Raw genomic sequence first — 27,168 nt, 5'->3', positions numbered from 1 at the left:
TTCTTGTACTGGTGCTGAGCCATTATTAATTCTATAAAGCAATTTACCAAGGGAGCCAGCCTAGCCTGAGGCAAATCACTCATTTCCCTACCCACTTCCTATTGGTACAGCTATAATTGCTTTAAGAGTTGAAGTTAAATTTTGGTGTACACATGGGAACCAGTTGCAAGACCTTCATGACATCACAGGCCAGTGACTATAACCTGCCAAGCATTGAACTTCAGGAAATCAGCAGCAAGTTCGAGAGGCCACCATTTGCTGTTTGCTCTCAACTGCCCTATATTGCAAACAGCAAAAATCATGAAGTATTGGATATCTGAGACAGGAACAGGTTGGAAACTTGACCAATGAGAGACAAATACTACAGAGACAGAGTGTCAAGATTGTGTCTTCCATCAGAACAGAAGGATCAAAATCTGAGCCTTTATTCTTCCATTCCGAAGAAGAGCAGCAATGGATATCATGTCTCCAATGAAGCTCAAACTGTTGTGTTGCTCACCCCGTCTTCCTACCATCTTAACACTGACAGAGTTCCTCTTCATCTTACCTACCACCTCATGAGCCTCCACATCATCCACCACAATTTCCACAATATCACTAAACATATCTTTACCCCCCCACCCCCGCTTTCCTCAGGAATCTCTCCCTCCGTGATTCCCCCGTCCTTCTCCGCTAATCTCTCTCCTGGTACTTATCCCTGCAAGCAGCCCAAGCACTTGCCCTTTCATCTCCCCCCTCACCTCCATTCAGGGCCCCAAACAGTTCATCCAGATGAGGCAGCACTTCACCTGGGAATATGCTGGGGTCGTCTATTACATCCGGTGTTCCCAATGTGGCCTCCTCTACATTGGTGAAACCCTACATTGGGGACCGCTTTGTCGAGAACCTCCACTCCATCTGCCAAAAGTGGAACTTCCTGGTGGCCAAACATTTTAATCCTGATTCCCTTTCTCTTCCAACATATTGGTCTATGGCCTCCTCTTATGCCAAGATGAGACCACCTTCAGGGTAGCTTCCAACCTGATGGCATGAATATCAATTTCTTCTTCCAGTAAAAAAAAATCTCTCCCCCACCCCTTTTATTCTATTCCCCAATATGGCCCCTTACATCTTCTCACCTGCCTACCATGGCTCCCTGGGTCCCCTCCTCCTTCCCTTTCTCCTATGGTCCACTCTCCTCTCCTATCAGTTGGCTTCTTCTCCAGCTTTTTACTTTCCAACCCACTTGGCTTCACGTATCACCTTCTAGCTAGCCTCCTTCCCCTCCCTCCACCTTTTTATTCTGGCATCTTTCTCCTTCTTTATCAGTCCTGAAGAAGGGTCTCAGCCCAAAACATCGGCTGCGTATTCATTTCCATAGATGCTGCCTGGCTTGCTGAGTTCTTCCTGCATTTTGTGTGTGCTACTTTGGACTTCCAGCATCTGAAGTCCTTTCTTGTGTTTCCTGCAAGTTTTCAGAAGGGGAGACAAATTCACTTCAGGACTTTTAAAGACATTCCAAGAACACTACTGAAGTGAGGGAACTGGTGAACTACATAGAATGCAGTAGCCAAAGAATGCCCTGCAGAGCTGAAAAACACTAGTCGGACACTGCAGTACTTGTGATGTTGGTTGGGAAATTCTCTGCTATTCCTTGAAGTACCATCGTAGTTGTCAAAGAGTGTCAGGTCCTTCTGGGAGAGGGTCTCAGGATACACTACTAGAGGCTTCTCGCTGCTCAGTGCTCATTCTGCTTCAGGAGACGCCTCTCAGGTGTGGTGGAACACCTTGCTCAGCTTTCCACATTGAGATAAAAAAAAAGGCGGCTTCAGGCAATGTATCCCAAGGCCCCATCTCAGAAGGGCCTGGCATTTTTTGACAACATGATTTTTGAACCGTTTCTACATGTCTCCATTATACACACTTAAAATCTATTCAAATACAGATTACAAAAAAAACATAAAAAATTAAAAATAACAAAATTCTAAAACTTTTTTTAGAACATAGAACATAGAACAGTACAGGCCCTTCAGCCCACAATGTTGTGCTGACCCTTAAACCCTGCCTCCCATATAACCTCCCCACCTTAAATTCCTCCATATACCTGTCTAGTAGTCTCTTAAATTTCACTAGTGTATCTGCCTCCACCACTGACTCAGGCAGTGCATTCCATGCACCAACCACTCTCTGAGTAAATATCCCCCTTGAACTTCCAACCCCTTACCTTAAAGCCATGTCCTCTTGTATTGAGCAGTGGTGCTCAAAGTAAAAGAAATCAAGATAGAGCAAAGAACTGAATTACCATGATCCACAGGTTGGGGAACACAAATGCAGGAGTTCACTATTTAGTTACCAGCTATCCCTGATGTAAAGCTGTGGGCTAGATGTAAAGGGCATTTTGACCCTCACTTCTGTCTAATCACTGTGGCGTGGAAAGCCAGTAAGGTTGATTTGGCCTCACCACTCGTCTCTCAGCTGGCACCTTTGATAGCTCACTGCTCCCTGAGTACTGCACTGCCAGTCAATTTATAGATCATGTGTTCATATGAGGAGGAGAAGATGGTGGCGCGACGGCAGCACACGCGGCCACTTCAGTGGTGATATCTGTTATCCATCAAGTAGGGGACCGTGCACAATTCTGATTCGATGGAGATGGATGTGGGAGTTCGGAGGAACATCTGGAAAACTTCTGAAATGCCCGCTTCGCTGCCGCTGCTACTATGTGGTAATCGGAATCTCCAGAGCAGAAGGCCCCAAAATCCTCGGCTTTGCTTGTTTCAGCGGCCGGGGCGAGGTCAAAGGCTCTCGGCAGAGGATGGCGCTCGGGAGGCGGTATCGGAGAGGCTGGTCGGAAGCTCGAAGTTTTTGGACGGATGGACTCAGTGTTGGCTGCTTCCAAGGCATCGGCCAGTTGATGGTGCCTGGAGGTTTATGGCAGGGAGTTTCTCCCTTTTGCTGCCTGCTATCGGGGACTCGGGAGTCGATCGACTCGGGACTTTTGAGACTTTATTTACCGTGCCCATGGTTTGTTCATCATCAAATTATGGTATTGCTTTGCACTGCTGTGACTATATGTTTTAATTATGTGGTTCTGTCAGTGTTAGTCTTTGGCTTGTCCTGTTTTGGGTGATATCACTCCGGAGAAACATTGTATCATTTCTTAATGCATGTATGCATTTCTAAATGACAATAAAAGAGGACTGAGTGTTCTCATAATCTAATCTAATATCTTTAGATTGGGACTTGAGTCTAAAACTGACTGAGGTGCTACCAGTGAGCATCAAGCACCCTATTTTTGCACCCCAGCTGAGATCGGCAAATACTATACACGTTGCAGAACAAGCTGAAGATTTTCCTGCTCTGACCCAGGATTACCATCAGATCTGTTATTAATATGCTGCCTCTTTGCACTTGAATCTTAGCTCCATGAAGAAGGCAATTTCAGAAATATCTACTTTACTCATCTTAGTTATATTGCACTTGGATCCCTATGCTAGTCTGGTCCAGAAGAACAGAACATCTGTCTTGAGTTCTGATGGACTGTTTTCAATTGTTAATGTTATTTCTTTCCACAGATGCTGTCCAACCTGTTGAGTGTTTCCAGAATGTTCTGCTTTTATCAGTATAGAGCAGTTCGGTTTTACAGAGCCTAGCATGCTGACAAAACCCTGGCTCCAGTCAATTAATAAGGGTGTAACTGGGATACAGGGGTAGGATTTTAACTCTCAAGAATGGGTTGGTTTTAGAGGCTGGGTATGGTGTTGGCCATGGGCTTTAATCCATGAATAGCTAATGAGTTGGACATGCAACATGAATCTTGTCGACCCAGATTTATCCTGGGTCCCTGTTGAGATTGCTGATTTAATTATATTCATCTCCTCATGAAGAATGACTTTTAAAAACCCTTTGAGATTTAATCCAGCGTGTATGGGTTTCACTGGAACTCCCCAGTGAAACTATTGGGAGAGGCATTGAATGGATGGTGAGATTTAAATAATGTAATCTCACTATAAATAACGTAGCTTCACACCTGTTCTCCAGAATAACTCTGGGAAAGGTTTTGTTCACAGGAACTGGCTCCTTCCTGTGTCAAATTTGGAGGAAGTTTCGTATGGATCAATGCTGAGGCTGTTGTTGAGCATCTGTATTTTTGGAAAGATTAAGAACGTAAATAACAGCAGTAGGCAGCGAATCAGATGTTCACACCTGCTCTCCCATTCAAATAGAGAATGGCTGATCTTCTACAAAAGCCCACGTTTCCGTACTAACATATCCTTTGGTTTCATTATTTTTTAAAAATCTATTCATTCTGCGTGGGCAGACCAAATGTTGACACAATATTGTAGATGTGCTGTAGTCTCATCAAGACCCCATATAACTGCAACAATTCGTATCGTACGATTGTACAGTTCTTTTTACATTGGAGGTCAATTTACCATTTGCTTTCCTAACTACATGGTGGGTGATCATGTGAAAAAATTCTTTCACTCTCCTTAGGATCTGTTGAGTATTACCAACGTTTTGCTTCCTGCAGTTGGGAGGTCTCAGCATGGCATGATAGTGTAGTGGTTAGTACAATATAGTACAAACATCCCGGATTCAATTCCCTCCGCTGTCTATAAGGAGTTTGCACGTTCTCCCTGTGACCATGTGGGTTTCCTCTGGGTGCTCTGGTTTCCTCCCACAACCTAGAGACGTACTGTTTCGTAGGTTAATTGGTTACTGTAATTAGACTAGGGATAAATCAGGGGTTGCTGGGCAACGTGGCTCAGAGGGCCGGAATGGCCTCTTCCGCGCTGTCTCTGAATGGATAAAAATAATTAAATCTCTAGAGTTATTGTGGGACTCAGAAGATTTGTCTGGGCAATATCAAGAGCCCTGGCTATTGACCTCATTGACAGAGGGTGAGGGGTTCATGACAGAGGAGCAGCTGATATCAGACACACTGTCAGCAGACCGATGGTCATTTCCCTGCTCGATCGTCAGGTCAGCTGGTGGCAGAACTTTGCAATTCCCTGGTGTCCAATGAATTGGTGTACAGCCACTCAGTAGCTGTCAGTGACCAAAGCTCTCAACTGTTATCCTTTACCCTCATTTAGCTGGAGAATCTGACAGGATTTCACAACCGGCCACACATAAATATACTGATATTCAATGCCTTGTCAGCTAATAGTACATTAACCTCAATACTGTATCATGTAGGACTGAAGTAATATTGGGCAGTGAAAGGTCAAGCAACTGATTTCCTTCTCTGGAAAGCATTAATGGATCGGTTAGCTTGACAGTCTGGCAGCTTTCATGCTTTGTTTCCTGTGGTCAGCTCACACATCACCTAATTTATTACATTCCATTTGACGCCGTGGTGGGATGTGATGGCAAAACACACAACTCCCGACATTGCCTGTAAGGGGTCTATACGTTCTCCCCGTGACCGTGTGAATTTCCTCCCACAGTCCAAAAGTGTACAGGTTGGTAGGTTAATTGGTCATTGTGAATTGTTCCACGATTAGACTAGGGTTAGATCAGGGGATTGCTTGGAGGCACGAATTGAAGGGCTGGAAGGGTCTACTCCAAGCTGTCGCTCGATAAATAAATAAGTAAATAAAGAAAGAAGGTGGACTTGCTTCTTTGGTGGGCTCCTAATGTGGCAGCGATTCAGAAGTTTCAATGACTTGATACTCCACACCAATCACTGCCAAAGGAACCCACTACATGAGGTATGGGTGAAGTACCTAGGGTGCTGTCACCAGTCCCTTCATTCTGCTGCAAGCCACCTTATCGTTCCATTCGCTCTTACAAATGGATTGGGTACTTGATGGTTGGCATGGACTGAGTAAGCCAAAGGAATTCTGGAAATCGATCACATCTGCCTTGATTGTTTCAGTGCAGTGCTTAACCCAAGAATGGTGCTGGTGAAGTCCAGCAACTACTCAATGGTGGCAAACAAAACAAAGAATATACAACTAACTGCTTTATCAATAACACTTTTTCTTGTTAAATTTATGGTAAACAACCACCGCAAACATTGGCGAGGTGAGTGAAAGTGAGGCTGAGTCACGGATTGAAGTGTGTGGCTGCGAGGCGAAGTCGAGGCATATTTAAGCAAAGCAGGAGTGAGCAGAACAGGGCAAAGTTGGAACAGAGAACAGGCACCTTCGAGGCCCCTCCACCTGAACCGAGAGCAAGGTATGATCGATCTTGGTGCCAGGCCAATTTGGAAAGATCAGGTATCAGCTGAAAAATGGCAGCAGGGTCCAGGCCCAAAGCATATTGATGTGACAGGGCCCTGAATCCTAGTGAGCAGAATGACCCAATGTTTGGACGATTTAAACTATGGGCCAGATGGATTGACCAGGCAGGCTGTTAAGAGGCGAGAGTCGGGCCGGTTTTGCTTGCTGCTCTGCAAAGGCTGAAGCTGTGGCCTATTCCGGTTGCACCGGTATCTGTGTCTAAGGGCTCCACGACATCTACTCAGCTCTGTGCTGAACTGAGCCTGATGCTGTGGCCTGCTTGCGCTTCATATTTATGGACTCACCTTTGTTCTAAATGCTATTTGCTTACTTTTATTGCTTGCATGATTTTTTTTTTGTCTCTGCACATTGGGTGTCCTCTTTTTTATGGGTTCTTTTGGGTTTCTCTGTTTTGTGGCTGCCTCTAAGGAGATGAATCTCAAGATTGTATAATGTATACGTACCTCGATAATAAATGTACTTTGAACTTTGGTCTATTGAGCATCCCAAATACAGAGAGGGTCTGGTAAAGACGTGGAGGAAGGGGAACAGTCGCATGCAGCAAACACCCATTCTGTAGCATGGGATATCCAGGATGCAAAGTTCAGTAAGTTTGCAAAGTTAGTTGCAAAGGTTCAGTAAGACTGTGGTTGATATCCAGATCAAATTCCAAATCCACTATATCAAAGCAACCTGGCCACTAATTCAAGGCTCACACCTCACAAACTAGGATTTTTCTCTTTTCGTTTTAAAAAGACACTTGTCATTTTTAAAACATTGACCTGGATTTAGCAGGAAAACACCTGCAGTTATCTGCAAAGCTGCAAACGTTATTTTAGAAGTCCTTGGTTGCAATGAGAATTGACATGTCCTGAAGTCACTTTATTTATTTATTTAATTAATTTAGTAGTAGTTTGAAGTGACAGCTACAATTTGCTTTTGGGTAAGGCAGCTCATGAGTTATCATTTCAAACCAGCAGAAGCCATAACACAAATTATGAAACTGAATATATTAAACCTGGTGAACTGGCACCACAAAACAAAGCACGAAAACTGTTGGATTATCAAAGGGACCTGCTGACACCCTCAGGGGAACTACAACTTTTGTGGTGTGGTGGCACTCCAGTCATTTGCTGTGATTGATTCTGACCCCAGGATAGCAAACAACAGAACATGAATTTGAAACAGGTGTAGCCCATTCAGTTTCTCAAGTTTACTCTGTCATTTAATAAGATCATGGTTGATCTGATTAATAGTTTAACCCACACTCTCCTCAGTAACCCTTCACTCTCTTGCTTACCAAGTAATCATCTACCTCTGCCTAACAAATATTCAAAGATTCCACTGCCTTTTCAAGAGTATGCCAAAGATTGAAAGAAAAAGCAACACCTCATTTATGTTAAATATGCAATTTCCAATTGTTAAACAATGACCTCTATTTCTAAATTGTCTCACTGTCTCTGTCTCTGGAGACAGCTTATCCACTGTTGTCTACTATAAGCCTACTGACTCTCACAGCTATCTGGACTATTCCTCTTCTCACCCTGTCTCTTGCAAAAACGCCATCCCCTTCTCGCAATTCCTCCGTCTCTGACGCATCTGCTCTCAGGATGAGGCTTTTCATTCTAGGACGAGGGAGATGTCTTCATTTTTTAAAGAAAGGGGCTTCCCTTCCTCCACTATCAACTCTGCTCTTAAACGCATCTCCCCCATTTCACATACATCTGCTCTCACTCCATCCTCCCACCACCACACTAGGAATAGGGTTCCCCTGGTCCTCACCTACCACCCCACCAGCTTCCGGGTCCAACATATTATTCTCCGTAACTTCCGCCACTTCCAACGGGATCCCACCACTAAGCACATCTTTCCCTCCCCCCCCCGCATTCCGCAGGGATCGCTCCCTACACAACTCCCTTGTCCATTTGTCCCCCCCATCCCTCCCCACTGATCTCCCTCCTGGCACTTATCCGTGTAAGCGGAACAAGTGCTACACATGCCCTTACACTTCCTCCCTTACCACCATTCAGGGCCCCAAACAGTCCTTCCAGGTGAGGCAACACTTCACCTGTGAGTCGATTGGGGTGATATACTGCGTCCGGTGCTCCTGATGTGGCCTTTTATATATTGGCGAGACTCGACGCAGACTGGGAGACCGCTTTGCTGAACATCTACGCTCTGTCCGCCAGAGAAAGCAGGATCTCCCAGTGGCCACACATTTTAATTCCACATCCCATTCCCATTCTGACATGTCTATCCACGGCCTCCTCTACTGTAAAGATGAAGCCACACTCAGGTTGGTGGAACAACACCTTATATTCCGTCTGGGTAGCCTCCAACCTCGAACATCGAACCATGAACATCGACTTCTCTAACTTCCGCTAGGCCCCACCTCCCCCTCGTATCCCATCTGTTATTTATTTTTATGCACACATTCTTTCTCTCACTCTCCTTTTTCTCCCTCTGTCCCTCTGAATATACCTCTTGCCCATCCTCTGGGTCCCCCCCCCTTGTCTTTCTTCCCGGACCTCCTGTCCCATGATCCTCTCGTATCCCCTTTTGCCAATCACCAGTCCAGCTCTTGGCTCCATCCCTCCCCCTCCTGTTTTCTCCTATCATTTTGGATCTCCCCCTCCCCCTCTCACTTTCAAATCTCTTACTCACTCTTCCTTCAGTTAGTCCTGACGAAGGGTCTCGGCCTGAAACGTCGACTGCACCTCTTCCTGGAGATGCTGCCTGGCCTGCTGTGTTCACCAGCAACTTTGATGTGTGTTGCTTGAATTTCCAGCATCTGCAGAATTCCTGTTGTTTGCTCTCCAAATTCAAGATTGTTTAATGATATTTCCAGTACATAAGTATAAAGGAGAACAAAATAATTGCACTTCTCAGGATCTTATTTATTTCAATTAAGCCCCCGCTCAAACTTCTAAACTCCGGGGGATAGTCCTAGCCCGTTGAACTTCTCCCAGTTATTAATCAGTAAACGTTCTTAGAACTTGTATTCACAAATGGCTAGGAGTCCATTTGGAGACCAGCTGAATTTATGCAGACTATCTACTTATGCTGAACAATACCATCTACCTCAAACAAGAGAAAATCTACAGTTGCTGGAAATCCAAGCAACACACACAAAATGCTGGAGGAACTCAGCAGGCCACACAGCACCTATCGATAAAAGTACAGTCGAAGTTTTGGGCCGAGACCTTTCGGCAGGACTATCTCCCTGATATTCAATTGTAATATGTTCTGTCCCGCTTCCATTAATACCACTCTGAATCTTCCAGCATTTATGTAATAAGCAGCCATCAAATAACCTATCAGCCAGTATGTAATTGGGGCCCACGACAAAACCAGAGCCCCTGGAAGAAACCCATTCAGTCACAGGGAGTCCATGTATATGTTACACTGCCAGTGCCTGAGTTCAAGACCATACCCAGATCAATGGGCCTGTGAGACTGTGGCAATACCAACAGCACTATTGTGCTGCCTTTTGCATCCCTACACAGGGAGTCCAATAAGTGCATAATACTCCGGGTGTAGTCTCTCCAATGCATTACGTAAATGAAGCATCATTTCTCTAATTCTGTATTCAATTTATTTTAGAATAATACAGTTCATTGCCCACTAGCCTCCTTACTCAATGGTCAGCCATATCTTCCTCTCTTCTTTCAGCACTTTGAAGGGTTGGTTCCCTTTATGACTTACTGGCATGTTGTCTTATCCCTAAATTATCCATTACCCTATTGTACTGTATTTCCCAGGTACTCTGTTTACTCTTTGTTTAAAACATTTATTTATTTATTTACAAACGTTTGTAGATAAAGTGTGGAGTAGGTCCTTCTGGCCCTTCAAGCCATGCTGCCCAACAACTCTATTTAATCCTAGCCTAATCACAGGACAATTTATAATAGCCATTTAACCTACCAACCAACACGTCTTTGGACTGTGGGAGGAAACGAGAGCACCCAGAGGAAACCCATGCGATTACGGGAACCTGCAAACTCTTTACAGACGGTGACGGGAATTGAACCCAGATCGCTGGTACTGTAAAGCATTACTACGCTACCATGCCGTAATATATCTTTTAAACTTCTGTAGCCTCCTTATGTTCTGTTCACAATTACCTTCCTGCTTAACAAATATCTGCTGGGCAAACTAAATGGGTTGAGCAGCAGATGGTGGGGGTGGGAAGGGGGTGCTGGTGGGAGCAATTGTCAATGTTTTGATTCAAAACCCTGCATCAGAACCCAAAACACTATCAATTCCTTCTCCAGCCCCCCGATAGTGCTTGACCTATTGAAACTCTCCAGCAAATTACTTATTGCTCCAGATTATAGTATCTGCAGTCTCTTCTGTCTCTACTTTCCGAACCCATCTTTGTGCAATCAAACTTAGCAATGCTATCCATATCATTTATACAGACATCCCTCCTCTCCCGGAAGTTCCGGGAGTCTCCTGCATATTGATAGCGGCTCCCTGATGCCCGGAAATGATATACAATATCCCGCAAATTGATTTTTTTTGAGAGGGAGAGAGAGAGCGAGATGGAGAGGGACAGTGAGAGCGAGCATCCTGATTGGTCTCTCTTCGTGCTAAGTAGACCTGTCAGTTTTCTCTGTGGGTGGGCTTTACAGTCGACCTCAAAAATAATGACAGTGTTGCTCATTGCACTGTTTGCAACAGTGACTTTTCTATTGCCCATGGTGGGTTAAAATGTAAAAGACATGTTGAGGTGAGTTTAACAGGTGTCATTCGTTCATTAGCGTAGCTAACGTTATTTAAACCTGCTGGCTGGCTGCTAAGGAGCTACTCTATTGATGTCCCACGTGATGATGCCAGACTCCCTGTAGGGTTGCTTAAAGTTGTAATAGAATGAACATGATAATAAAATATAATATAATACATGTACATATTTTAATGTCACATTTTCTGCATATACCCAACTTGGCTTACAGATTAGGCAAAATCACTAAACAAAGTATTACATACACCCTTGGAGGTCGACCGGGGGCAGGCAGGTGGGGATATGGGGTTGCGGGGGGCAGGGGTGCTACCTCCCTGAAATGAGTTTTTGCAGGGTGGGATGTCTGTTTATATTAAATGTCAAAACTTGAGACCCCCGCACTGATTCCTGTGGCATGCCATTTGTTATATCTTGCCAGCTGGTAAAAGACCCATTTGTGACCACTCCCTTTTTCCTGTTCACCATCCAATCATCTGCCCATGCAAATATATTACTTCCCGTTCCTTAATCTTTCATTATCTGCAATGTCTTTGATGTGATACTTTAAATCTAAATACCTTACATCTACTGGTTTCATTCATCCATAGGACATTCCCTTTTCCAAAAAACTCCAATAAATCAATCAAATATGATTTTCTTTTCTCAGAATTAAGTTGATTTTGCTTGATTACCTTGAAGTTTTCTAAGTGCCCTAATAACATCTTTAATAGTAACTTCCAACATTTTCCCTATGATGAATGCCAAACTCATTTACCTGTTGAATAATTACTTTCTAATCTCACGTTCATCTCATGCTCTCGATAATTATTGGTAATTTGTTATCCTTTTTTCTCTTTCGTTCTGTATTTGCACGTTGGTTGCTAACCGCCCTGTTGTGTGTAGTCTTCGACTGATTCCATTGTGTTTCTTGTCTTCAATGTGATTGCCCGCAAGAAAATAAATCTTAGGGTTGTATATGGTAGCTTTGAACTTTGAATCTAATTACACTTTCCAAGAATTGATTAACATTAATACATCAACCACCTCACTAAATACTTCTAAGACCTGAAAATATGGTCCACTGGAAACTTGTCAGCCAATAGCTCAAAAACTTTGTAAGCAGTCTTGCAAAGCTGCCCACATCAAAAGAAAACACGTGAGAAAAGCAATACTCTGCAGTTCAAAAGTTATACAGCAACTTACCAAAATCTCCCTGTGAGCCATGAGCACCGCAAAATTGGTGAGGTGACTGCAGGCACAGGCGGTGTGAGTCTTGTTGCTTTCAATCAGTCGACAGCCTTGTGATGACCAAAATCCCATCATAGAACGCTCAGAGTAATTCCAGAAAGAACAGTTTGCGTTGAAGTGGTTTTCTGACTGAAAGACAATAGCATTTAAGACTCAGCAATTATAATTTCAGGTGTGGCTCAAACCCCTCATCAACTTTTAGGTTTATTTTTCCCTTCCTGTTTAATCCTAGCATAGAATATAATTGCCTCTGATGCCTTTCCATCACTCTATTCCAGAACATTTCAGAGGTTTAACATCCTTTTGATATTAATCTCATTGTTTAAGTTTCCATTGTTGGAAACAACTTTTTTTTAATAATATGTTTTATAAGACTTGTAATTTTTAACATACTCATGTATTTTTCACACTTACTGACAGAAAACAGTATAGCAGGTAAACTAATGGTTTATCACTGTTATCATTTTTCATTGGTTACGTATCAGCACATTACCCACGTGATGTAATTGTTTTAATTATGTAGCATATGAAATTAATTCATTCCTATCTAAGGATTTTCTTTTTCTTATCCATAAAAGCGAAAGATCTTTCAGAAGAACCATCTTGGCTTTCTTTTATTCTTTTGACTTACACCCCTTAACATTAATTGCCTTCTTAGCATCATTTCTCAGCTCTTTAATTAGTTTGCTTAGTAGTTGTATATTTGCTTGTAATCTAAAAGTAAACTGAAATCTTGGAATTAGGAGTGCTTGCCATTCTTGACTCCTGGAAGAACCCTAATGATCAGACATTAAACAGAGATCTAACATCATGAACACCTTCACATTAAACAGATTCATAAAGAATCTTCTAACTTACTATCCCACAAAATGCCATAGGCTATAACCCCTCCCTGTTCACTCTTTCTATAGACTTAAAAGACGTTGGTGGCAAGAACAGGAAAACAGATTATTATCTGAATGGTGGCCGATTAGGAAAAGGGGAGGTGCAAGGAGACCTGAGTGTCATTGTACACCAGTAATTGAAAGTGGGCATGCAGGTACAGCAGGCGGTGAAAAAGGTGAATGGTATGCTGGCATTCATAGCAAGAGGATTCGAGTACAGGAGCAGGGAGGTACTACTGCAGTTGTACAAGGCCTTGGTGAGACCACACCTGGAGTATTGTGTGCAGTTTTGGTCCCCTAATCTGAGGAAAGACATTCTTGCCATAGAGGAGGTACAAAGAAGGTTCTCCAGATTGATTCCTGGGATGGCAGGACTTTCATATGATGAAAGACTGGATCGCCTAGGCTTATACTCTCTGGAATTTAGAAGACTGAGGGGGGACCATATTAAAACGTACAAAATCCTAAAGGGATTGGACGGGCTAGATGCAGGAAGATTGTTCCCGATGTTGGGGAAGTCCAGAATGAGGTGTCACAGTTTGAGGATAAAGGGGAAGCCTTTTAGGACCGAGATGAGGAAAAACTTCTTCACACAGGGAGTGGTGAATCTGTGGAATTCTCTGCCACAGGAAACAGTTGAGGCTAGTTCATTGGCTATATTTAAGAGGGAGTTAGATAAGGCCCTTGTGGCTAAAGGGATCAGGGGGTATGGAGAGAAGACAGCTATAGGGTTCTGAGTTGGATGATCAGCCATGATCATACTGAATGGCGGTTGAGGCTCGAAGGGCCGAATGGCCTACTCCTGCACCTATTTTCTATGTTTCTTTGTTTCTCTCTAGAGAACTTCAATGGCTCGAGTACCATTGTAAGTGCTTGTAACAATATGCTCAAGGGAGGATGAACTTGGTGACTGCAGGAAAGATCCTCAACAGTAGTGGATGGAATAACAGGTTCAGCAGAATTAGGATTTGGATGAGCGACAAAATTTGTTCAGGACACAAAGAATGCCCAGCTCTTCCAATAGTATCATAGAATTTTTCACATCTACCTGACAGTAACAAAACAGGAGCTCTTTGGCCAATGTGAAGAGGTGTGGGCTGAACCTGTGATGTCTGTTTCTGAAGCGGGAATACTGCCAAAGCCAAATTAATATTGATGAGCCAGGGGGGTACAGAGAAACACTAGGAAACCAGTGCTCCCATTGCCTTGTTCAATAAAAGAAGTGAAAGGAAGAATCACATGGCGTGCATTTTTAGAGGATTAAATGTGTGCTAAGGGGAACACCAATGTCAAATCAGCACTCCCCCAGAGTGGTGAAATCTGGGACAGCCTTGCTTTAAGCATTCTTGTACCTTATGTACTATAAAAGACCTGTGTATTTCACACACAAATGCTGCTACTTGCCAGACTGGCATCAGCAAATTCACATGGAAGTGGAGTATGCAAAAGGAGTCAGTGCCATTAAAATGATTTCTCCATGGTAGCCTCAGGGAGCCATGGAGAGAAGATCAAATGGAGCAGGGCATCATGAAAAGCAAGACAGATGGAGGGGAGGAGACGGGGTGGAAGAGGAGGGAACAACTTGAACATGGCTGCAGGTGGGAGTTGTAAGCTACATTCATTAATTCACAGACATCCCTGTTTATAGAAAGGATGACTGGCAATGAATTTTACCAAATAAAATTGTAGCAGTGATCTTCAACATGCAAAAACAATAATTCAGCATGGTGGAAGGGGAAACAATTTAAATTAAGGCGTCACTCCCTTTAGCCTTGTTGACCTGCATGCGATAATAATGGAGTTGTACATTGTGATCTTTTGATCCAATTTCTGCTGTTAAGGAAATAATACTCAGCACACATCCAAACCACGACGGAGAGGTGACACTGGGGTCAGGTAAATCAGGTCAGGAAGTGCCTAATTTACTGGAGGGCAGGACTTGAAGAAATGTCGGTACATGTGGGGAAAAAAAACGGTCTTGCATGCTGCTTATAAACCTGATAAATATATTGGACAATGGAACAATGTGAGATAATGTGCATTAATATCTACAGCAAGATAAAGTGCTTCAAAGCCAATTACGTTTGTGTCATCACTGTTTATATATATAAAAATGAAGCACCTAATAACTGTATTCTGAGAATCCGCAAACAACTACAACATCAATAACCAATGAATTTGCTTTATAGAAACATAGAAACATAGAAAATAGGTGCAGGAGTAGGCCATTCGGCCCTTCGAGCCTGCACTGCCATTCAGTATGATCATGGCTGATCATCCAATTCAGAACCCTGTACCTGCCTTCTCTCCATACCCTCTGATCCCTTTAGCCACAAGGGCCTTATCTAACTTCCTCTTAAATATAGCCAATGAACTGGCCTCAACTGTTTCCTGTGGCAGAGAATTCCACGGATTCACCACTCTCTGCGTGAAGAAGTTTTTCCTCATCTCGGTCCTAAAAGGCTTCCCCTTTATCCTCAAACTGTGACCCCTCGTTCTGGACTTCCCCAACATCGGGAACAATCTTCCTGCATCTAGCCTGTCCAATCCCTTTAGGATTTTATACGTTTCAAATCAGATCCCCCTCAATCTTCTAAATTCCAGAGAGTATAAGCCTAGGCGATCCAGTCTTTCATCATATGAAAGTCCTGCCATCCCAGGAATCAATCTGGTGAACCTTCTTTGTACCCCCTCTGTGGCAAGAATGTCTTTCCTCAGATTAGGGGACCAAAACTGCACACAATACTCCAGGTGTGGTCTCACCAAGGCCTTGTACAGCTGCAGTAGTACCTCCCTGATCCTGTACTCGAATCCTCTTGCTATGAATGCCAGCATACCATTGGCCTTTTTCACTGCCTGCTGTACCTGCATGCCCACTTTCAATGACTGGTGTATAATGACACCCAGGTTGCGTTGCACCTCCCCTTTTCCTAATCGGCCACCATTCAGATAATAATCTGTTTTCCTGTTCTTGCCACCAAAGTGGATAACCTCACCTTTATCCACATTAAATTGCATCTGCCATGAATTTGCCCTAACCTATCCAAATCACCCTGCATCCTCTTAGCATCCTCCTCACAGCTAACACTGCCACCCAGCTTCGTGTCATCCGCAAACTTAGAGCTGCTGCATGTAATTCCCTTGTCCAAGTCATTAATATATATTGTAAACAACTGGGGTCCCAGCACTGAGCCTTGCCCCACTAGTCACTGCCTGCCATTCTGAACAGGTCCTGTTTATTCCCACTCTTTGCTTCCTGTCTGCCAACCAATTCTCTACCTATATCAATACCATACCCCCAATACTGTGTGCTTTAAGTTTGCACACTAATCTCCTGTGTGGGACCTTGTCAAAAGCCTTTTGAAAATCCAAATATACCACATCTACTGGTTCTCCCCTATCCACTCTACTGGTTACATCCTCAAAAAATTCTATGAGATTCGTCAGACATAATTTTCCTTTCACAAATCCATGCTGACTTTGTCCAATGATTTCACCGCTTTCCAAATGTGCTGTTATCACATCTTTGATAACCGACTCTAGCATTTTCCTCACCACCGATGTCAGGCTTACCAGTCTATAATTCCCCGGTTTCTCTCTCCCTCCTTTTTTTAAAAAGTGGGGTTACATTAGCCACCCTCCAATCCTCAGGAACTAATCCAGAATCTAAAGAGTTTTGAAAAATTATCACTAATGCATCCACTATTTCTTGGGCTATTTCCTTAAGCACTCTGGGATGCAGACCATCTGGCCCTGGGTATTTATTTGCCTTCAATTCCTTCAATTTACCTAACACCACTTCCCTACTAACATGTATTTCCCTCAGTTCCTCCATCTCACTAGACCCTCGGTCCCCTACTATTTCCGGAAGATTATTTATGTCCTCCTTAGTGAAGACAGAACCAAAGTAGTTATTCAATTGGTCTGCCATGTCCTTGTTCCTCATGATCAATTCACCTGTTTCTGACTGTAAGGGTCCTACATTTGTCTTAATCAATCTTTTTCTTTTCACATATCTATAAAATCTTTTACAGTCAGTTTTTATGTTCCTTGCCAGCTTTTTCTCTCAATCTTTTTTCCCTTTGCTAGTTAAGCCCTTTGTCCTCCTCTGCTGGACTCTGAATTTCTCCCAGTCCTCAGGTGTGCTGCTTTTTCTGGCTAATTTGTATGTTTCTTCTTTGGAATTGATACCATCCCTAATTTCCCTTGTCAGCCACGGATGCACTACCTTCCCTGGTTTATTCTTTTGCCAAACTGGGATGAACAATTGTTGTAGTTGCCATTGCATCAACCCTTTAAGTATCATTTGCCAGTCTATCTTAGCTAATTCACGTCTCATACCTTCAAAGTTACCCTTCTTAAGTTCAGAACCTTTGTTTCTGAATTAACTATATCACTCTCCATCTTAATGAAAAATTCCACCATATTATGGTCACTCTTACCCAAGGGGCCTCGCACGACAAGATTGTTAATTAACCCTTCCTCATTGCTCAATACCCAATCCAGAATGGCCTGCTCTCTAGTTTTATCCTCGACATGTTGGTTCAGAAAACTATCCCGCATACATTCCAAGAAATCCTCTTCCTCAGCACCCTTACCAATTTGGTTCACCTAATCTATATGTAGATTGAAGCCACCCATTATAACTGCTGTTCCTTTACTGCACGCATTTCTAATTTCCTGTTTAATGCCATCCCCAACCTCACTACTACTGTCAGGTGGCCTGTACACAACTCCCACCAGCGTTTTCTGCCCCTTAGTGTTATGTAGCTCTACCCATATCGATTCCACATCCTCCCAGCTAATGTCCTTCCTTTCTATTGCGTTAATCTCCTCTCTAACCAGCATTGCCATCCCACCTCCTTTTCTTTCATGTCTATCCCTCCTGAATATTGAATATCCCTGAATGTTGAGCTCCCATCCTTGGTCACCCCGGAGCCATGTCTCTTTGATGCCAACTATATCATATTCATTAATAACTTATCTGCACATTCAATTCATCCACCTTGTTACGAATGCTCCTTGCATTGACACACAAAGCCTTCAAGCTTGCTTTTACAACACTCTTAGCCCTTATACAATTATGTTGAAAAGTGGGCCTTTTTGATTTTTGTCCTGGATTTGCCTGCCTGCCACTTTTACTTTTCACCTTACTACTTTTCGCTTCTACCCTCATTTTACACCCCTCTGTCTCTCTGCACTTGTTCCCATCCCCCTGCTACATTAGTTTAAATCCTCCTGAACAATAGTAGCAAACGCTCCCCCTAGGACATTGGTTCCAGTCCAGCCCAGGTGCAGACCATCCTGTTTGTACCGGTCCCACCCCCTCTAGAACTGGTTCCAATGCCCCAGAAATTTGAATCCCTCCCCTTTGCACCATTTTTGAAGCCATGTATTCATCTGAAATATCCTCCTATTTCTACTCTGATTAGCACGAGGCACTGGTAGTAATCCAGAGATTATTACCTTTGTGGTCCTACTTTTTAGTTATCTCCTAACTCCCTAAATTCACCTTGTAGGACCTCATTCCATTTTTTACCTATATCATTGGTACCTATGTGCACCACGACCACCGGCTGTTCACCCTCCCTCTCCAGAATATCCTGCAGCTGCTCAGAAACATCCTTGACCCTTGCACCAGGGAGGCAACATACCCTCCTAGAGTCTCGTTTGTGGCTGCAGAAATGCCTATCTATTCCCCCTACAATCAAATCCCCTATCACTATAGCTCTCCCACTCCTTTTCCTTCCCTCCTGTGCCGCAGAGCTACCCATAGAACCATGAACTCAGCTGCTGCTGCCTTCCCCTGATGAGACATCTCCCCCAACAGTATCCAAAACAGTATATCTGTTTAATGTTGATAACAACATTAGGTTGATGGACATGCCCCGTGCTGGGACAACAGGGCAACTCCGGTCAGTTTTAACATTTGGCTAGGAGGGCACTTAGGTCCACCAGATCTGTCAACCCTGCTGGATCTTGTTTTAACTGAGATGAGGCATCTTTTTTTTGGGCACCACAGTAGTATCGTGGCTAGTGCAATACTGTTACAGCTCACGGTACTCTGGAGTTTGGAGTTCACTTCTGGTGCTGTTCTGTAAGGAGCATCTTCCCTGCGGTACATTTTCCCCGTGAAATTGTGGGTTTTCTCAACACTCACAACACGCTGGAGGAACTCAGCAGGCCGGGCAGCATCCGTGGAAATGATCAGTCAACGTTTCGGGCCGGAACCCTTCGTCAGGACTCTGGGTTTTCCCCAGGTGCTCCAGTTTCCTCACACAGTCCAAAGACGCACGAGATAGGCTAATTGGTCATTGTAAATTGTCCCATGGTTAAATTAAGAGTCTAATGGGGTTGTGGGTTTGCTGGGGGTGTGTGGCTCAAAGGGCTGGAAGGGAAATATAATTTTCAGTACTATACAGAACAATCAGCCTCGATTGCATGCTTCAATGCCAGACTCAGATGAGTGTGCATCAACTGAAATAAACTGAAGTGACACACAATACATCGACATAGTAATGGGCATTAACCCTTCACTTCACACTTAATTTAGTCACACACTGGAGATAAAGTAGCACAGAAAGAGATTGCATAGACTTCAAAACTCAAGTGTTGCAATATGTTAGATATTTGACAAAGAGATTTGACCTTGGTTCAATGTTGCACTGAGCTTGTACACCCAGAGATGCCTTTACCACTGCGGCATTAGTGGAATAGGTTTCCTAGTATAGGAGTGCTCTGTATATAAGAGCCCTCCCAGAGTTAGCAGTTTGTTGGCTCAAGTCTGGGTGTCACCTCTTGGACAAGACATTAAATTATGGCTCCATCTTTCTCTTCTCCCAATTATCATGCAGTCCACCAATAGCAAAACAAACAGATAAACTAGTGGCTGTCAAATTGTTAAATGGGATCGCACTGTGCAAAACTGGGGGAAGAACAAGTTTGATCTTTCTGCTTTTATTATTCAAGTACAGCATTATTTCCACTAAGATAACACTGAGGCTACGTCCGCACTAGACCGGATAAATCCGTAACAGAAGCTTTTTCTCTTCGTTTTGACCCTCCGTCCACACTGAAACGGCGTCCCCCCCCCCCCGAAAACGGAGCTTTTCTAAAATGCTTTCCAGAGTGTTTAAATCCGATAACGCCGGTTGGGCGTTGCAGTGTGTAAGGGGTAAACCTGTCGTCCTTTTCATCGGTGAAGAGACGATGGCTGTAGGAAACGTTTCCAGGGTGACCCCTCTGTGGGAGTGGGGAAGATGTTGGTGGGGCCACCTGGGGAGGTCTGTGTGTCCGTATGTGTAGTTATTGTAGTGGCTGTGAGGCTCGTATTGTGGTGGTGAAAAGTACTGGGGGGGGAGCATTGCAAATCCCTCTGCAACAGAGTTAGTCAGTTTTACAATGTTCGTCGTCAGCCAGGTCATACTGTCCGGGAACTCCCTGTCGGTTGCCTCCATACACTCCAGTATATGTTTTTTCAGTTTTAAGTCCTCCTGCGCGAGAGCCAACAGCTGTCTGTCGTTCGGCAATTTCCTTTTAAGTTTTTCTAGTCTGTAACTGGACAAACGCGCACCAAGTATACCGTTTCCTCTTCGCTTGTTTGCTGTGTCCTGCGCATGCCCAGTAGGAGGAGATTCGCCCAAATACCCATTTTAATGTGGACGGAGAGCTTTTCAAAAATGCCTGGTGTGGACACCTATCATTTTTACGCGAAACTGGCGTTTCCAAAATTATCCTGAGGCTATGTCCACACTACGCCGGATAATTTTGAAAACGCCGGTTTCGAGTAAAAACGACAGGCGTCCCACATTAAGCGTTTTTCAAAATATCTCCGTCCACATTAGGCGAATATCAGGGCGAATCTCCTCCTACTGGGCATGCGCAGGACACACAGAAAACAAGCGAAGAGGAAGCGATATACTTAGTGCGCGTTTGTCCAGTTACAGAGTAGAAAAACTTTAAAGGAATTGCTCTTGGCTTTCGTGCAGGAGGGCTTAAAACTAAAAAAAAACAAATACTGGAGCGTATGGAGGCAACCAACAAGGAGTTCACGGACAGTATGACCCGGCTGACGACGAACATTGCAAAACTGACTAACTCTGTTGCATTAATAAAGCACCTTGTTAAATGTATAAAACGTTTGCATCAGCGTTATCTTGTATTTCCATACAATGTTACATTAGGCTGTTACACATCTATTGTCAGAGAAGTACTTGCATAAATAAGTGAACCACCTTCATACAAGCAAGGACAGAAAACAGGGCGAAGTGAGTATACTTATTCAGTAAGCTATGGGTCAAAGTATTTGGTGAGTACATTTCTAACCCTTCTGGCTTCAGTCTCGTCCATCTGTTCTGAAATTGTTAGGTGGTGGCGTTCAAGAAAACAATGAACATCTGTTCTGGCACGTCATGACAGTGTTTTTAAATAGTCAGAAAAGCTCACTTTACAATTTAACTCTCACGCCGTTCACACTGACTGCACGTTATAACAGCTTGCGCAGTACCAAGCAGAAGCAGAAAAAAGCATTGTTGTTGTGGTGTTGTCATGACAACGTTTTTAAATCTCTCCGTTTACCCCGTACACACTACGCTGGATATTAAGCGTTTTCAGATTTATTCACTCTGGAGAGTGTTTTCGAAAATCTCCGTTTTCGGGGGCTGAAAACGCCGGCTCAGTGTGGACGGGTGGGCAAAACGAAGAGAAAAAGCTTCGTTTTCAAAATTATCCGGCGTCGTGTGGACGTTCCCTGAGTGATGCACTTTGAAAGTAATTTATTGGCTGTATACAGTGTGAAAGGCACTATACAAATGCAAAATAAAACAATTAAATGGCTTTGAGAGCTTGCGAAATACATGACAATACAGAGTGGAAAATGTCCCACTAATCTCTGGGCCTGACCTTCTGGAATTCCACACTCCATGCTGGGCGAGAGCCAGAATCGATCACGGTGCTACTATTGTTTGAGAAGTTCTGAGTGGAGTTGCTATGTGGCTGCCCCCCGTCTATCAGTGTTATAGGATTCCCTGGGTAGTGATTGAGAGGGATGAGGTTCCAGCTCTTTATACCTACATCAAGGTGTTGCAGGGTGAATACAACTGGCTCCGTAAGGAAGACACGGCTTGATTCCTTGTTGATGGAGGCGGCAATGATCTGAGAGTTGACAACGATGGAGGTGCCCTGGCTGTTGATATCTGCTCCCATCCTCACTGTTGCATTCTCTGTCGACAGAAACTGGCCAAGGTTGTTGTAGAGAATTAATACCACCTTCACAACACCTGCAGGAAACACAACAGACTTCAGTAACACTCCACATTAACCGCATCAGAGTAGAATCAGTTTACTGAGGCTTACACAAGCCGTAGGACCTTTTACTCCTGTTTATGCAACATAGAGGGAGTTCTGACACTGCAGAGGCAGGCCAAATGAATGCATGTGCATTCAATGCATGCATCTGTCCCTCGAGCCTTGAAATAAATCATGGTGGATTCGTATTTTAATTCCATTTCTGCACCTCTGCATCACATCCTCCGATGTGTAAGCACAACAGAGTTCTACTACTCTCAGTTCTAACAGCTTTGCCTCTCATATTCCAATTGGGGAATATCTTTCTTTCTCATCCATATGAGTAAAAATGCTCTCTGACACAGCTAGTTAATGGCTTATCACCAACTTAAACCCTTTCTTCTGCACGCCCCAATCAGGGTGAAAACAGTTGCTCTCAATCAAATCTTGTTATACTGTTAATCACCTCCACTTGGGTCTAGAAGTACAATATTGCAGATGATCTATTATCAGATCTCTACTGCCACTCCGGTTGGAGGATCAACACCTCATATTCTGTCTGGGTAGCCACCAACATGAAGGCCTGAATGTCAAATTCTCTAACTTCCAGTGATTTCCTCCACTTCCCCTTTTTCTCTCATCCCATACAATATTCTGGCTCCCCTCTTGCCCTATCTCCTCACCTGCCCATCATCTCCTTTAGATGCCCTCCTTCCCTTTCTCCCATTGTCCATTCTCCTCTTACCAGATTCCTTCTTCTCTAATCATTTACCTCTTCCACATAATCTCCCAGCTTCTTACTTCATCACCCCCTCTCACCTACGTCTTTACCTTCACCTGGCCTTCCTCCATCAACTTCTAGGCTTGTACTCATTATCTACCAGTATCTCCAACATTCTGATTTTACCTTCATTAGATTCTTCGATCTAGAGAGTTTCATAGGGTTGAGCGTGAGCTACCTTAACCCAGTTTTGAGGGAGTTGAAGTTGCCCACATGCCAATATTAAAAATGTTGGAGATACTGGTGGGTTAGGCAGCGTCTGTAGAGAGAAAACCAGAATTAACATTTGAGTAGCACACACATAAAATGCTGGAAGAGCTGGTATTTCAGGCTGAGAACGGAAAGGAAGGGAGTGGAAATCGGACTGCTGGAAAATGATTCTGGAGAAGTGGTAATGGGGTCAAGGAAATGGCGGACGAACTGAATAGGCATTTTGCAACAGTCTTCACTGTGGAAGACACCGGCAGAAAGGGTGGAAGTTCCAGGTGTCAGGGATCATGAAGTGTGTGAAGTTACCATTTCTATAGAGAAGGCTCTTGGGAAACTAAAGGGTTTGAAGGTAGATAAATCACTTGGACCAGAATGTGCATACCCCAGGGTTCTGAAGGAAGTGGTTGAAGAAATTGTGGAGGCATTAGTAATGATCTTCCAAGAATCCTAGGGGGACCAATATCCTGGCAGGGAGATTAGCGAGGGCTACTGAGGTGACTTTAAACTAGAATGGTTGGGGTGTGGGAATCAAATTAAAGAGGCTAGGTGAGAGGAGGTTAGTTCACAACAGGGGGATGGGAACCAGTACAGAGAGACAGAGGGGTGTAAAATGAGGGTAGAAGCAAAAAGTAGTAAGGGAAAAGTAAAAGTGGCAGGCCGACAAATCCAGGGCAAGCATCAAAAAGGGCAACTTTTCAACATAATTGTATAAGGGCTAAGAGAGTTGTAAAAGCGCGCCTGAAGGCTTTGTGTGTCAATGCAAGGAGCATTCGTGACAAGGTGGATGAATTAAAAGTGCAGATTGTTATTAATGAATATGATATAGTTGGGATCACAGAGACATGGCTCCAGGATGACCAAGGATGGGAGCTCAACATTCAGGGATATTCAATATTCAGGAGGGATAGACATGAAAGAAAAGGAGGTGGGGTGGCGTTGCTGGTTAGAGAGGAGATTAGCGCAATAGAAAGGAAGGACATAAGCCGGGAGGATGTGGAATCGATATGGGTAGAGCTGCATAACACTAAGGGGCAGAAAACGCTGGTGGGAGTTGTGTACAGGTCACATAACAGTAGTAGTGAGGTTGGGGATGGTATTAAACAGGAAATTAGAAATGTGTGCAATAAAGGAACAGCAGTTATAATGGGTGACTTCAATCTACATATAGATTGGGAGAACCAAATTGGTAAGGGTGCTGAGGAAGAGGATTTCTTGGAATGTATGCGGGATGGTTTTTTGAACCAACATGTCGAGGAACCAACTAGAGAGCAGGCTATTCTAGACTGGGTATTGAGCAATGAGGAAGGGTTAATTAGCAATCTTGTCGTGAGAGGACCCTTGGGTAAGAGTGACCATAATATGGTGGAATTCTTCATTAAGATGGAGAGTGACATAATTAATTCAGAAACAAAGGTTCTGAACTTAAAGAAGGATAACTTTGAAGGTATGAGACGTGAATTAGCTAAGATAGACTGGCAAATGACACTTAAAGGATTGACGGTGGATATGCAATGGCAAGCATTTAAAGGTTGCATGGATGAACTACAACAATTGTTCACCCCAGTTTGGCAAAAGAATAAATCAAGGAAGGTAGTGCACCTATGGCTGACAAGGGAAATTAGGGATAGTATCAATTCCAAAGAAGAAGCATACAAATTAGCCAGAAAAAGTGGCTCACCTGAGGACTGGGAGAAATTCAGAGTTCAGCAGAGGAGGACAAAGGGCTTAATTAGGAAGGGGAAAAAAGATTATGAGAGAAAACTGGCAGGGAACATAAAAACTGACTGTAAAAGCTTTTATAGATATGCGAAAAGAAAAAGATTGGTTAAGACAAATGTAGGTCCCCTACAGACAGAAACAGGTGAATTGATTATGGGGAGCAAGGACATGGCAGACCAATTGAATAATTACTTTGGTTCTGTCTTCACTAAGGAGGACATAAATAATCTTCTGGAAATAGTAGGGGACAGAGGGTCCAGTGAGATGGAGGAACTGAGGGAAATACATGTTAGTAGGGAAGTGGTGTTAGGTAAATTGAAGGGATTAAAGGCAGATAAATCCCCAGGGTCAGATGGTCTGCATCCCAGATTGCTTAAGGAAGTAGTCCAAGAAATAGTGGATGCATTAGTGATAATTTTTCAAAACTCTTTAGATTCTGGACTAGTTCCTGAGGATTGGAGGGTGGCTAATGTAAACCCACTTTTTAAAAAAGGAGGGAGAGAGAAACCAGGGAATTATAGGCCAGTTAGCCTAACATCGGTGGTGGGGAAACTGCTAGAGTCAGTTATCAAAGATGTGATAACAGCATATTTGGAAAGTGGTGAAATCATCGGACAAAGTCAGCATGGATTTGTGAAAGGAAAATCATGTCTGACGAATCTCACAGAATTTTTTGAGGATGTAACTAGTAGAGTGGATAGGGGAGAACCAGTGGATGTGGTATATTTGGATTTTCAAAAGGGTTTTGACAAGGTCCCACACAGGAGATTAGTGTGCAAACTTAAAGTACACGGTATTGGGGGTAAGGTATTGATGTGGATAGAGAATTAGTTGGCAGACAGGGAGCAAAGCGTGGGAATAAACGGGACCTTTTCAGAATGGCAGGCAGTGACTAGTGGGGTAACGCAAGGCTCAGTGCTGGGACCCCAGTTGTTTACAGTATACATTAATGACTTGGATGAGGGATTTAAATGCAGCATCTCCAAGTTTGCGGATGACACGAAGCTGGGCGGCAGTGTTAGCTGTGAGGAGGATGCTAAGAGGATGCAGGGTGACTTGAATAGGTTAGGTGAGTGAGCAAATTCATGGCAGATGCAATTTAATGTGGATAAATGTCAAGTTATCCACTTTGGTGGCAAAAACAGGAAAACAGATTATTATGAATGGTGGCCGATTAGGAAACGGGGAGGTGCAACAAGACCTGGGTGTCATTATACACCAGGCATTGAAAGTGGGCATGCAGGTGCAGCAGGCGGTGAAAAAGGCGAATGGTATGCTGGCACTTATAGCGAGAGGATTCGAGTACAGGAGCAGGGAGGTACTACTGCAGTTGTACAAGGCCTTGGTGAGACCACACCTGGAGTATTGTGTGCAGTTTTGGTCCCCAAATCTGAGGAAAGACATCCTTGCCATAGAGGGAGTACAAAGGAGGTTCACCAGATTGATTCCTGGGATGGCAGAACTTTCATATGATGAAAGACTGGATGAACTAGGCTTATACTCGTTGGAATTTAGAAGATTGAGGGGGGATCAGATTGAAACGTATAAAATCCTAAAGGGATTGGACAGGCTAGATGCAGGAAGATTGTTCCTGATGTTGGGGAAGTCCAGAACGAGGGGTCATAGTTTGAAGATAAAGGGGAAGCCTTTTAGGACCGAGATTAGGAAAAACTTCTTCACACAGAGAGTGGCGAATCTGTGGAATTCTCTGCCACAGGAAACAGTTGAGGCCAGTTCATTGGCTATATTTAAGAGGGAGTTAGACATGGCCCTTGTGGCTAAAGGGATCGGGGCTATGGAGGGAAGGCTGGTACAGGGTTCTGAGTTGGATGATCAGCCATGATCGTACTGAATGGCGGTGCAGGCTCGAAGGGCCGAATGGCCTACTCCTGCACCTATTTTCTATGTTTCTATGTTTCTATGTAAGAATCACTAGATCCTGGAATGGTTCCGGAAGACTGGAAAATTGCAAATGTCACTCTACTCTTCAAGAAGGTAGAGAGGCAGAAGAAAGGAAACTATAGGGCAGTTAGTCTGACCACAGTGTTTGGGAAGATGTTGGAGTTGATCACTAAGGATGAGGTCTCAGGGTATTTGGAGACGCATGGT

At 43.7% G+C, this 27,168-nt stretch overlaps 1 protein-coding gene across 1 annotated transcript in view; it reads right to left on the bottom strand.

Moving 5' to 3' along the window:
- Nucleotides 1-27,168, bottom strand: part of LOC140191063 (adhesion G protein-coupled receptor L1-like) — a 281,887-nt gene that overhangs the window by 82,728 nt on the left and 171,991 nt on the right. The window contains exons 12-13 of the mRNA XM_072248138.1: nucleotides 22,137-22,342; nucleotides 12,136-12,309 (exon numbers count right to left, since the gene is read on the bottom strand). Coding sequence (XP_072104239.1) covers nucleotides 12,136-12,309; nucleotides 22,137-22,342 — 380 coding nt within the window. The remainder of the gene's footprint in view (nucleotides 1-12,135; nucleotides 12,310-22,136; nucleotides 22,343-27,168) is intronic.

This window comes from Mobula birostris, chromosome 32, assembly GCF_030028105.1.
Source record: "Mobula birostris isolate sMobBir1 chromosome 32, sMobBir1.hap1, whole genome shotgun sequence".
NCBI lineage: Eukaryota > Metazoa > Chordata > Chondrichthyes > Myliobatiformes > Myliobatidae > Mobula > Mobula birostris.
This window is presented reverse-complemented; position numbering and strand designations above follow the sequence as displayed.